Source organism: Ips typographus, linkage group LG4, assembly GCF_016097725.1.
Source record: "Ips typographus isolate SLU linkage group LG4, UJ_Ityp_2.0, whole genome shotgun sequence".
NCBI classification, from domain to species: domain Eukaryota; kingdom Metazoa; phylum Arthropoda; class Insecta; order Coleoptera; family Curculionidae; genus Ips; species Ips typographus.
This window is the reverse complement of record NC_138425.1, coordinates 7,588,400-7,601,611: the sequence shown is the minus strand read 5'-3', so window position 1 is coordinate 7,601,611 and position 13,212 is coordinate 7,588,400. Positions and strand designations below refer to the sequence as shown.

Below are 13,212 nucleotides of genomic sequence, written 5' to 3'. Positions count from 1 at the left end.
GTTTTAAAAACCCAAAGCTAGTTTTTGTGTGTGTTAACTGTCAATCAATTCACACACAGTTGAATCGAAATAACCGACTTTTAATGATTTATAATATAAAACAAATTCACATTATCCATAGACATTAAAACGAAAATAAATACAAAACCAAGCAAAACATATATTTAAAAATAGATAAAGTAAATCAATAATAGTTCGACTCAATACATGGTCTTTACTAATTAAACTGTTCACGCTACAAAAAAGGTCTTAAAACATGTATTTCTTTATAAAAAAATATTTGAACTAACGACTTTTCAAAAGTAAGTTCTCACCTTGTAATGACTTAGTAACACACTCGAAGTTTAATTCAATGGTTAATCTGATAAAATAGAAGATATCAAAAATGATAGCCGACTGCCTTATTGAATTTCCAGGGTGGCATTTTAGTCAATTCCAAACGTTATACGAACAAACCCGTCAGATAAAAGACCCGTTATATCAAATAAAATAACCCTCGAATGTTAATCAAGTGGATTTTTCAGTGGCAGGAAACCGAGTAACGCTAAATCGTCTTCGTTTCCTAGGCACGTTTTCCCTCCATCTTGAAAGCCTTTCGCTTAAACTAACGTCGTCCAAATCAACCGGCGATTCTGGTCTGATCGGCGTTAAGTCATCGGTTTCTGAACCAGATACCAGTTTTGCGGAGTGTTTTGTGGTTGATTCGTCTGGGCTAGTGCATTCATCTAAGGGCGACTCGTTTCTAGGGCGACGTCGTTTAATGGCTGGTGTCCTATAAGTCTGGAGATCGCTTTTTGCCTATAAAAAAGTTTTTTGTCTTAATTGAAGCAAAATTAAAAGCTGAATATAATTCTGATCAATGGAATGATTACTTATTTAGATCTCTAAGCATTTTTAATTTAAGTTTTTTTTTTGAAAAATGCAGACAATGTGGCAACATACTCAAGGGTCAGAAGTGCTATTATATTGTCAAAAGTACTTCAAAATCGTACCTCAAAATCGATAAATCTTCTCCATACAGTTATACAGGGTGGTCCAGTTTTACTGGACTTATTTTTAAAAAATAAGTTGACATGTATTATGCCACTTTTGTAAAAAATGCTTCCTAAGAAAGATACAGCCCCCAAATTTCATTTAAAAAAATCTTTGTCATAACTTTCAGACCCCTGGAGCAATTTTGATCAAATTTGGAACAAGCACTTCTGAAATTAAGTATGTCTAGTGTCGATATGAGAGAATTGGTTCACTTATTTTGAGCTACATTCATTTTATTACCTCTGGACTTCGCTCAAACGGATGATAATTGATTGTACGATAATAAAGGGTTTTTTGTAGATGGCTTTTAAGACACGGTAATGAGGATCAGTTGCAAGTCCTTGTGCCAAATTTGATCGGTTTTCACTTTCAACGTTCTGAGATTATGACAAAAAAACGATTCAAAAATTTTTCTGAACTTTAGAAGGCTGTATTTCTCTTTATAAAATAACAACATACTTGTCAACGAATTTTTTGAAAGAGAAACCACTTCTTGCGGATATATTTTTATAAAATAAAATTTTACAATATTTGGCAGTTCGTTTATATCTTTAAAGGAATTTTGAATCAAAATTTTACAGGAGATGCATCTTTCTTTAAATTGAACAAAAAAACTAAGAAACTGTAATTTTTGGGAAATATCAGCCGGCGTAGAAAATAGTGGGAAAATTAACACCATCCTCCTGTATCTACGCCACTTAACAAGTTTGACAAACGTCATTCACATCACATAATGAGCATTCATTTCATAAGTACTTATTCAAAATTTGATCAAAATTGCTCCAATGGTCTGACACTTATAGCAAAAAAACGATTTGTTAAACTAAATTTTGGAGGACTGTATCTTCAATAGGAAGCGTTTTTCAGCAAAATGACATAATGCATCTCAACGTATTTTTTGATGATCTATCGAATAGTGGATTATTAACATTTAAAACTGGACCACCCTGTATACTGTTACATCATGTTGCTAGTCACTACATAGTATACACCACCATCTAATCAGGTGCTTTAGTTAACAAGACAACTCTTAAATGAAGATATAAAGGATGTGCAATAAGCAATACAATACGTCTTTTAAAATCCATTTCCTTTGACTGTAGTCTTATAAATGGCAGCTTCTGCAGATTTCCAAATTGTGAAACCTATGAAAATCTGTTTATCATAAATTGTCATTAGGTACATTAAAATAATGGTACTAATGGTAATCTTCATTTTCCTATCTGTGTAATGATTATCTGTTTGTATTTTTAGACAGAACTTTTGGCATAAAAGTACAGTTGTTCTCAATACAACACTTTAGAATACACCAACGGAATGTACAGGGTTGGTCCGTCAACAGTTTTCTCATAACTGCAAAAATAAAGTCACCACACGTTGTCTAAATCTACGGACAAACCCTACACATTACTTCAAAAATTAAATAAAAGGAAATTCTCTCCAATATTTCATTGCCGTATGTCATTAATAATTATCAAAGCTTAAGCCAACAAAGTCTTAACAAAAAACAATTAAAACATGCAAAAAAAATGAAACGTGACCAAGCAAAGAGTAAAATAAAAACCAAAAATACTAACAGCAACACTAGATCCATTCTCTGCTTCTATGTTGATATCAAGATGCTGTTTTTCCTTTTTAATGCTTTGGTTCGTTTTCGCATTTCGTAATTTTCCAGTTTGATTACTCTCTTTCGCAAACAGAGATAATTTACGTTTCACAGTTTTTCCTGGTTTACTTCTATTTCTTTTAGCGTTTTTGGACTGTATTTGTTTCTTTGGATTTTGAAGGTTTTCTACTGAACGAATTAAACTTTCGCCTTGTCCCGCGGAATTTACCTCCTCATCGCTCAAATCCTTTGTTGATAATTTAAATTCCTTTTGCTCATTAAGTACGGGCGGTCGAAATAGTTCTATACATTCTTTAGTGTTATTTGAACTTTCCCCAGCTGTTGATATACCCTACATTTTAAGCAACCAGTAAAAAATGCGCAATATCAAAGAAGCAATTACATATAAATTCAACAAGTACTAACCGGATCATGTAGCCTGCATACAAATCCTAACAATTCATCGTATCGGACGTTTCCGTCAGAATGTGAAGGACAAAACGAGTTTGTACATTTAACACAAGATCTGATGGTTCTGTGAGTACAAATTTTGCAGTTGTGACGAGGGCAAGTGTACTTAGAAGCTGAAAAAATTCAGGAAACCAAATAAAATCACCATCAAGATTTAGTATAAACTTACCATCGGGCATTTCAGTTAATTCCAAACACTTTAAGTGATAACCTTTGTTACAAAATTTGTTATTGCACGTAACGTTTGAATTTTTCTTGCCGCAGACAAAGCACGGTGGCGCAATCGGTTCAGGTGCTAAACTTTTCTTAACGTATTTTCTGGTTTTCTTTGGTTGTTCAGCATTCTCGGCTGCGTTTTCCGGCAACTTGTCTGTTTTATCTAGTTTGGTAGCCTTCACACCTAAAATGAGTTTGAAATATTGTGAAATATACAAGTGTTTAGACTATATTTACCTATAAATCCGCTGCAGTTACTTGCTCCGCACTTGCAAATTTTTTTCTCTTGTCCCACTACTTCCAAATTGTAATTAAATGTTAGCTCCGACCCTGATTCGATGTTGCACTTTGCAAATAGCCCTACTCGAGTTTCACCCTTAAATTTTATTACTACAATAATCACTTTAGTTCACATTCAGTTAACTTACCTTTACAGTCCACTTTTGGGTTACACAATTAGGATCGCAGCTGTGATTCATAAACCTTGATATATTCCCTGAATAAAAATGTTTTAGTAGACCATATAAGTCAAAGTAGATTTTTAGTACCTTTCGGTCCAGCATCAATCATTCGATCACCATCAACAGTCATAAAATAATAGTTTTCCTCTTTTTTCTCATGCATTTTTTTAATTCGTCTTTGGTATTCTTCTGAGTCTATTAATTCTCCTACGTATTCTATTATGAACTGGCCTTTTTTAATAGGTGCTAATGATTTTAAACCCCAACCCCGACCTAAAGACAAAATTGAACTTAAAAAGTTTCAAATTAAAATGTCAATTTTACAACCTTGTGTTTTGTATGGAACCATAAGAGGGTACTCTCTTTTTTGGAATGCTTGATTACGACACCGATTGCCGGCCGGACAAACAGTTGGGTCGCATTCAGTCATTAAAAGTCTATACAAATCATTTTACTATTATGACATACACAGCAATATTAACACGCAAACATACCGGTTTATGCAATTACCATCTGGTCCACAGGGAAATGGCACATTAGGATTACATTCACAGGCAGTTGCGCTACTTAAATTTAACTCTAAATACTTCACTTTCCCAACTGGCTTGCTTTTGTTTATTTTAATGTAGTGAGGTGGTTTTAAGCTGTCTATGCATTCAGCTTCACGTCTGAGCTTGAATTCTATATCAATTTCAAATGACATTAGATTTGAAGACAATAATTGTAATTTTTGAGGAATATCATACCTTTTTTGAGTTGATAAGCTTTAGCTGCGTCCTCTACCGCTTTACCAAACAATTCATACACTTTTCCCTTCAATCGACTGGCGTCTTTAGGATTCACGTCACCGGTGTCACCCTCTTGAAACAAAAATGATCTAAAACGCCAAACAGTTTAAATTGTTCTTTAAAATAAATTCGGAAAGTTACCTAGACTTATTAACCCAATGATAGTCGTTGGTACCAAAAAATTGAACCACAAAATCTCCTTTCTGGCGTTTTAAAGACCTGACGTTCGCGGGCACTTCGTTAGGAAATAGAATGATGGCAGGCCACCAACGAAAATGTCCCAACTTGACCCACACGATTTCGTCGTATAGAGGAAAACGTCCTGATTCGCAGTCTTCACAAATATACTAAAAATGACAAACAGTTGAACAAATGAAATAATAAGACCAAGACTAATTTTTGCAGCAGTGGTTGACGGGCAGAGACAGACAATTTAAAATGTCTAGATCAAAATGTTTTTAATTATATTTATTTTGCTCTTAATTTTATGGAATGACCCACATTATTACTAGTATTTGGCACCCAACAAATTTTTATTGGTCAAGCCTCAATTTAAAATCGAATGTGAAATCTGTGTACAGAATGAACAGTGCCACAAATTTAACTAATAATTTTGAGAAAATAAAAAGGAAAAAACTTTTAAAAGTAGCTGAAATAAATGCTACAGCAAGTACAAATATTAACCAATTATTTTCCAAAATGTTGTCAATTTACTGTTCAGTAAAAATATCCAATTGATACGTGCTATAGAACTTTAACTGTCAATAGGTTTAGATAGCTACTAGTAGATACACCTTGGAATTTACTAGTGTGACAAGTTCTCTGTCATTGAACTGAATAGCTTTCTTAGTATTATCAAATCATGTTACTTCACTCAGCTAAACTATTGAACAAAAATCGCAGTCATGTTGTTGAGTCGTTTAATTTTTTGATATAAAAAAATACATATTTTTTCTAATTAACTTTAACTCTCAACGACATTTGTCTATAGAGCATATTCTACTCATTAATTCATTTTTTACATGCCCTCTAAGTTTGTAACAGCTTCACAATGAGAGATATACAGTGATGCAAGCTCTACCGGCAAAGATCGATTCCAGTGTTGTTCTAGTCTGCATAATTGTTACTTTTGAGCAATTTTTTCCCTGAATTTGGCTCGTTTGTGGTCAATCTGTGCCAGATTGTATTCTTTCGTCTCAAAACCGGCAAACATCTATTCCAGTGTTGATGTAATGAGAGATATACAGTGTTGCAAGACATACCATAAATAGAATGATGTTTTCCATAAATGATGATTGAAAGTTTCAACTATATGTGAGGGCAACAACTACTGTGGACATGACCAAAACAGTAAACGATTTTTTTGTTTAAAATTCAAGAAATAAGACAAACAAAATTTGTAGAGCAATAGCCCAGCTGTAGTGCCTAGCATCTTTTTTGGTTTACTATCTTTATCTCTATTTACTGTTTGTCGTGGAGTGGTGTAATATTGTTAATAGAATTTGAAGCGCAAATAAAAACCAACAATTTAATTAATACAAACCCGGAAACAAACTGTCGTCGAAATATTAATACTGCCAAAACGCATGCTTTTTTGATTCTCAGCCGTTTGGATGAGATTCTCCACTGGTCCGGACCACAAGAGATTGAACCTTTTGTATCTAATGCCTATAATCTTCTCGTAATCTTATGCCGAGATTTTTACGGGCTGCTTAAAACTACCGTCACTAAACCCACAAAAGCCTTGTAATTATAATAAATTAAATTAAGAGAAGTTTTAAAAAACATGTTTTTTTTTTGCTTTTGTTGACTTGAAGGTTCAGTTGCATTTTGTTTTTTTATCCGTGTTTAGATTACTGAAACATTACCCAAGTCAGTAAATTGACAAATTAATTCAATCATATTATTTACACGACCACTCAAATAACATTGATTATTTCCTTCCTATCAATTTTGACCAATCGCTATCAAGAATTAGTATAACAAATGTAAATTTTAAGTGGAAAAATCACTTAACCACTGTCATCTTAGCTGTCCGGAAAAAAATTCGAAAAAATTGCACACTCCTCACAGCAACATAAAGAATAGTGTTACCCTTACTAGCTTGAAAGTTATTGTTCTTATTAATTATTGTTCCTATTGTTTTAATTAAAATAAAATGTTTATTTAACTCAGGAAATAATCTTACCAAATATCCCTCGTGCATCTAATTTTTCCGGAAAAATTAAATGCACTAGGGATATCACCCCCGGCAAATCTGTCTGCCAACCACAACCATTTACACAAAACAATAGTTACTTTATCGTCATCCGTAAAAAGAACAGGTTGACATTCCGGATGCACGCTCGTAGGACACGAATCACAACAGACTAAATTGCCACCTTGTGAACAAATGAAACACCAGATGGTATTGATGGGTTGAATTGGTCTGGTCCTGTGTCGCGGACAAAGAATCTGCGTTTAATTTTATTGTCAGCTTTATTTGTAGCACAGAAATGGTCGATGTTTACCTGGGAACCACCTAAAATCTCACAGCCAGCTGGGGTACAAAAGGTAGTCGCGTGGAATGCTGCCGGACAAAGAAGGCACCGAGCCAATTTATCACCTGGTAATCTATATAAAAATTGCTTCCATATGTAACACTCAAATTTACAAAATATTAAAGAAAATAAGTTATTACCTGCATGAAACAGACGATCCAAGCTCTTCCGAAAAACACGTGTGGCATCTGTGGCTAGGACAAGTAAACGAGTCCTTTGACCATTTACCGCTGATAGGCCACTGAGTTTGAGGCCATAATTTCAGACAGCCAACGTGAAAATATCTGCCGCAACGATACGTCGAACATTTCTGTCGAACACTGTCCCCTTTTTTTGATACCTGTCATGTAGCTTATTGGTAGAATAAAAAATTTATAGACAGAACAAAAATACCTCCAAACCGCAAGCAAAACACGGAGGATCTTTACGAGTACGACAGTAGGCGCACATTACGTTAATCGGATCCATTAATTCAACGCAATCAGCTGTCACGTGCTTGATGTAGGAATTAGACCCTTCAGATGACAAACATATTTCCGAGTTTTCTGTAACAATTATCGTTTACTAAAAACTTAAGTACATATTAGATTGAAGATTGTTATTGTCTGTGTTAAATAGAAAAAAGCAAAGAGCTCGCGTAGGTTACCTTTTAAAAGCCTGCCAGGCTTTGTAATTTTACCTGAACTTTTGATATCGTCGTTGCAGCAGTACGGTATTTTTGCAAAAGCTGTACTAAAAGAGCTTGGTGAATCTAGACTGAGGTTATTCATTGGAGCCACTGAACCATCATCAGAACCGGAATCGGTCGAATCTTGATACACTGATTTGCCATTTGTAAATTTACTCATCATTTCCTAATAAAAAAAAGGAGCAAAATAGCAATAAAGTTAGTGATAAATATTTGCTAAAATACCTTCATTCCAAAATCAATCTGTTCAGCAATGCTAAGATCTTGAGGAATACTCTCTTTAACCGGTACGTCAATGACGTGCTTTGACTTTATAGTTATAATTTCGCAGTTAGTTTGACTACGAGTCCTGCGTCCCTCCTCACTTCTTCTAGGAACATCGAATCGTCTGGATTTACTCGGACTTTTGTCCCGTTTCGGCTGAATTTTAGATCGAGGTTGCATTACCGAAGCAGCACAATCAGGGTGGTAACTGCCATTACATTTTCCTTTGCATTTTTGAACATCGTTTCCTTGTTTCAGGCAATAATCACACACCTGGTAACAGTTGCAAATATTTTCATCAAAAATTCAGAACTGAATGTTCAGAATTGTAAAAAAAGTTAGTTTATATTCATTTAAAAAACATTTTATTAACAAAAATCATACCTTAATGTTCTTCAGTCGCTGATATAAGTTATTCCGCTTATGCAACTCTAACTGATACTCAAAAGAATACATATTGCTATCACTGGCAGTGGTATCGCTACTACTTTTAGATCCGACCTCAGAAGTCCGATCACATTGTTCCTTATCAACATCGTGACTTTCTTTTACTTCGTCTTGTTCACAACTTTCATCTTCAATTTTTATTGGTGTCTGAGAAGACAAGGCGACTGGATTTAAAACCATTTTTTTCTGAAGTTTCAACATGTCCAACTTGTCGACCGATTTCACGCTTCTTCCCGATCTCCTCACGTTTCTTTGGGATTCCCGACTAGTCTCCACGTCGCTTTTATCATTCATACTTGTTAGAAAGGTAGACTCACTTGCACCTGGTTTAACTTGAATATCTTCAGGTTTCATACCCACTGACAGATTGATTTCGTCCAATTCCACTGAATTATTTTGTTTTATAGGAAAGTATTTGTTTTGAGGCTTTTCAGATGTGGTTGTTTCTTCTGATTCACTTTCAGATGAAGCATCAAGCGATTTTTTTCTACTTTCTCTACGCTTTTCCCAGTATAATAAACTATTTTTGTGGATATTTTCAAGTATTTCTTGGTAAGGATTATGTTTTTGAGATTCAATTTCTTCTACCGCTAGTTGCCATTTTTTGTTACCTTTACGAAAGGCAGGTTTGATTTTCGCCCCTAGAAAATATTGATTTCGCAAACCCTAAAAAACACAGATTTTAAATGCAATACAGTTAATACCATAAAAAATTTATTTTGATCAAGAGGTGTTTTGCAACTGTATGATTACCTCTTTATTTAGATCGTCCCGATCATAATAAGGTAGTAAATTTAGCTTGTTAACCCAAGCTCGTCGACCATGATCCCCAAAAAATTTTAAGTGATACAACCATTTGTGTGAATTCAATTTTCTCTTATTTTCAACTGAAATGTAATACAATTACTACCATTATACCAAATAAATATCTACTAATAGTCACACCTTGTTCTAAATATTTGTTTGTAACTGGATCCATACAAATTATGGCGGGCCAATAAGGATAACGGGCAACTTGGGCCCAAACTAAGTCTCCAATTTGGTAAACTTTATCTTCTAAAACTTTATTATATGATTAGTTGAAGCAAATAAACCGCTAGTCAGAAAATATATCAATCTGTCATCAATTTTCTTACACTTACCCATTTTAAAATTTGTATAAATATTAGGCTTTTTAACTTCTACTTTATTTTCTTCCACTGTCGACGTTATATCAGGTATATTTGCAAGCGAATCATCAGGTTGGCTGATATTATCAAGCTTACTAGTCTCAGCTTTTTCTGCTTCAATTAATGGTAACTCTGCAGATAAAACGGGACAATCCTCTTTTTCATGATTAGAATTAGCTTGATCTTCTAAGGAAAGTGGATTCAAGACAATTTTCACGCGGTTAATAATACCATTTTGCTTCATTAATGATTTATGATCTTTATTCTCTAACTCAGTTTTGTCCTCATCTTCTCTAGAGAGCCTAACAAAACAAAAGTTTAGACAGCTTTTAAAAGTGACAACAAAAAAACTTACTCAGGTAATTCATTCAAAACCTCATTTCCCATATCGACTGATGTATGATTATTATTGGTAGTTTTTAAAATGCTGTTGAATGATGGTAGAGTATCTGATTGATAACAGACTGGACTTATGGGATTTGTGATTGAGTTACTCATATCAAAGGAGTTGCTAGAATATCTGTGTTTGGTTTGATCATTTGAAAATTTATAAACAGCTGCTTCTATTGTATGAACTTCGTCACATGTTTCTTTGCGCTTATCTTTAGAATTCAGTTCAACATGGTCATTTAATGCCTTGAAGCTTGATCTTAGCACTCTTTTTTTGGTTGCTACATTATTATTTTCGACGATTGGCGATTTATTATATGTATCAAAGTCTTTAGTAAGTAAGTAATCACTGGGTAACCTGAAAACATTGTGAAATTTATATTTCTACTCTCCAGAGATAATCTTAATAAGAATAGATTTAGGAAGTTTGTTTATTCATTTCAAAGATGTACTGACTGATATCATACTGCAAAAGAAATGTACTACAGCAAAACCACAACCAAATTCCTGAAATTCCTAATTTATATATCGCAATATCTTGTATAAAACAATGTTAAATTCCTCCAATCTATCATTAGTTAGAGTTAGTTAAAAACTAATTAAAACTCTAAATTACTTCCCTTAAACTATTTTCAGATTATTTTAAACCTTTTGGTAAATTGTTTATAACAGAAGAAAAGCTACTCTACTTCCTATTTATAAATGACAATCTACAGTAAACCAAATTTTCAAAACATCCTGTAGAAAACAAAAGTTATAACAAACACTACATAAATACAACAAATACAATTTTTAAACAAAATTGATACTTACATTCCCTCAAATTCTGAGCCTTTTCTTCCATTTTTTGGGTGGTTATTAGAAACCTCACCACTTGGTTCAGTAAAGTTTTTACGTGCCATACTTTGTCCATTAAGTTTAATAATGCCATTGCTCAAACCTTGACACTTCTTTCTAGCTGGTTCAATGAATTGACTATGTTTATTTAAAAGCTTATCATTAATAGGTCCATTTACATATTTTGCTGCATTACTCAGTTTATTCAGGCTTATCTCAGCTTGATTTTTAATTTCTTTAGTTATTAAAGTAGTGTCATCTTCAAGACTTGAGGTAATTTCAGAATGAACATGACCATTAATCCTTTTTTGATGTTTAGCATTTGGATCTAAACTAAAAATGTTAATAGGGTCACATTTCTCATTATTCATTTGGTTATTATTTGGTATAACTCCATTCTTAACTAATACTGGTGGTGGGCTATTCAAACTACCATTTACACCACTGTCAATTAAATTAATATTACTGTTGTCAGGTTTTTGTAATTTTAGTAGGTTTGTTTCATTCTCTTTTGAATTTTCTGCACTGACATTGTTTGACATCCTAAGTGATCTTGCACTTCTGCGGGTAGGTAATAAAAATCTTTTTCTTTTCTTTCTCCTCAGGTTTCCAGCCATGCTTTTCTTTATTTCTAGAGTTCCTGAAGTACTAACCTCAAGATCTGTTGAGGAACTTATACTGTTAGAACAATCTTCAGCTAGGATTTGGCTTTGTTTGCTTCCAGTCATTTCATCTACACTAAGATTACTAATTTCCAAAGACTGATTTTCTTTACTAGAAGAAGCAGTTTCAGTGCTTTCATCAATTTTCACTTTTACACAAGCTTTCTGAGCTGGTGTACTCAAACTTTCATTTGGGCCAGCAACAATCTGAATTTTCATGTCTATGTTAGTCATGCTGTTCTTACTTTTTATAACTTGTTCCAATGCTTTGATAACATGATCTTTTATGACAGCCAGATCAACATTATCATCCACTTTTTTGGCAATTTCTATTGATGTAACAACAGGAGCTGCCACTTTACTACCCTCACCCTCAACAGTTGCACCTTGTGACTTTACAGGTGTTGATGTAAATAAACTATCTTTAGTTTTGTGAGAAGCAGACCAATCAGGACTATTAGCATTTGCAACAGATATGCCTTTATTTTTAGGTTCAACTTTGTGTCTGACTTCATCACATAGAAACAAGCTGTCCACATGTGAATAAGGTGTTTTGACATGTTCAGAAACCAAAAGACTATCAACTAACCAGGGACAGTCCACATAATTTAAATTAATTAGAGATAAGTCCCAAGGATCTGCTGTTTCTATATCTAAAGGTGATTTGCTTATTTGATTGAGAAAGTGTGAAGCATTTGAAAAGATTGGGTCATCAGGTAAAGGAAAAATCTCAGAATTGTAATTTGGTAATTCTTTTCGCTTGTGTCCATAATACTTGTGAGTTAAATTGTGGTCCATGTTATCTGCTATCTCAAACTCTGACAAGTAGTCTTCACATGTATTGGAAATGTCCAATGGAAAACTAATGCCTATTTTGGCTGTTTTTCTTAGGGTTTTTTGAGAAGACTTTTTACTCATCTTGGTTAGGGTTTCTGCCATTGCAATCAAAGTTTATTTAGGGTCTTGTACTAAATGAAGTTGGTGTAAAATATTGCCAGCACACATAATTAAACTGGTTTGCAGTCCTGAAAACACATTTACACTGTATTATTGCCGCAAAAAACACAGCATGTTAGTAATGAACCTAGTTTTACATACATGAGTGGTGGGAAAATAGCAACTGTAAGGTGGTTTTCTATCCAAACTTGTTCTACTAAGAAAGTGTTGACATACATCAAATTGGGTTTTATAAAAGTCTCACTTAACTGAAACACTCTTTCTCGTGGGTTTTGTTCGTAATTTCATTTATCAATTTAAAATTTAATTATTGGTACTTTTAAAACAAATCCAAATAATAATCTACATGAAAGTTGACAACTACCAAAACCCCTTCGTTTTTGATTTGATTGACTAACCTGAAGTTAGAGTACAGAGTAGACTGCACTTCTTTTCAGAATTTTGTTATTATAAATAAATGCTATTAAAGTTGTTACAGATAAATACTGAAACAATGTGGATTGCATCAACTATGGATAAACCAAACGTGAACTAAATCTAACAATATTTAAAGAAATTAATGCGAATTGACTTACAAACACTTGATCTTTGAATTGTTGCAGAAACCGTCTAATATAAAAAGAAGAGTGTTGTTTCATAGTACTGTCAATTAACGTCAAATTAAAGAATCGTACTCCCGCC

At 33.6% G+C, this 13,212-nt stretch overlaps 1 protein-coding gene across 1 annotated transcript; it reads right to left on the bottom strand.

Annotated features, from left to right (window-relative positions):
• Nucleotides 1-140: 140 nt before the first annotated feature.
• On the bottom strand, nt 141-12,907 carry NSD (Nuclear receptor binding SET domain protein). The gene is made up of 24 exons (XM_081978959.1): nt 12,673-12,907; nt 10,889-12,599; nt 10,041-10,433; nt 9,659-9,987; nt 9,462-9,578; nt 9,270-9,403; nt 8,454-9,182; nt 8,031-8,342; nt 7,764-7,971; nt 7,511-7,662; nt 7,258-7,457; nt 7,088-7,190; nt 6,876-7,031; nt 4,719-4,924; nt 4,536-4,666; nt 4,284-4,470; nt 4,117-4,226; nt 3,877-4,062; nt 3,757-3,824; nt 3,566-3,704; nt 3,282-3,512; nt 3,068-3,225; nt 2,613-2,993; nt 141-798 (listed from the first exon to the last, which is right to left on the bottom strand). The coding sequence occupies exons 2-24, from the start codon at nt 12,511-12,513 to the stop codon at nt 508-510; spliced, it is 6,546 nt and encodes a 2,181-aa protein (XP_081835085.1). The 5' UTR covers nt 12,514-12,599; nt 12,673-12,907; the 3' UTR covers nt 141-507.
• Between the last annotated feature and the right edge of the window lie 305 nt (nt 12,908-13,212).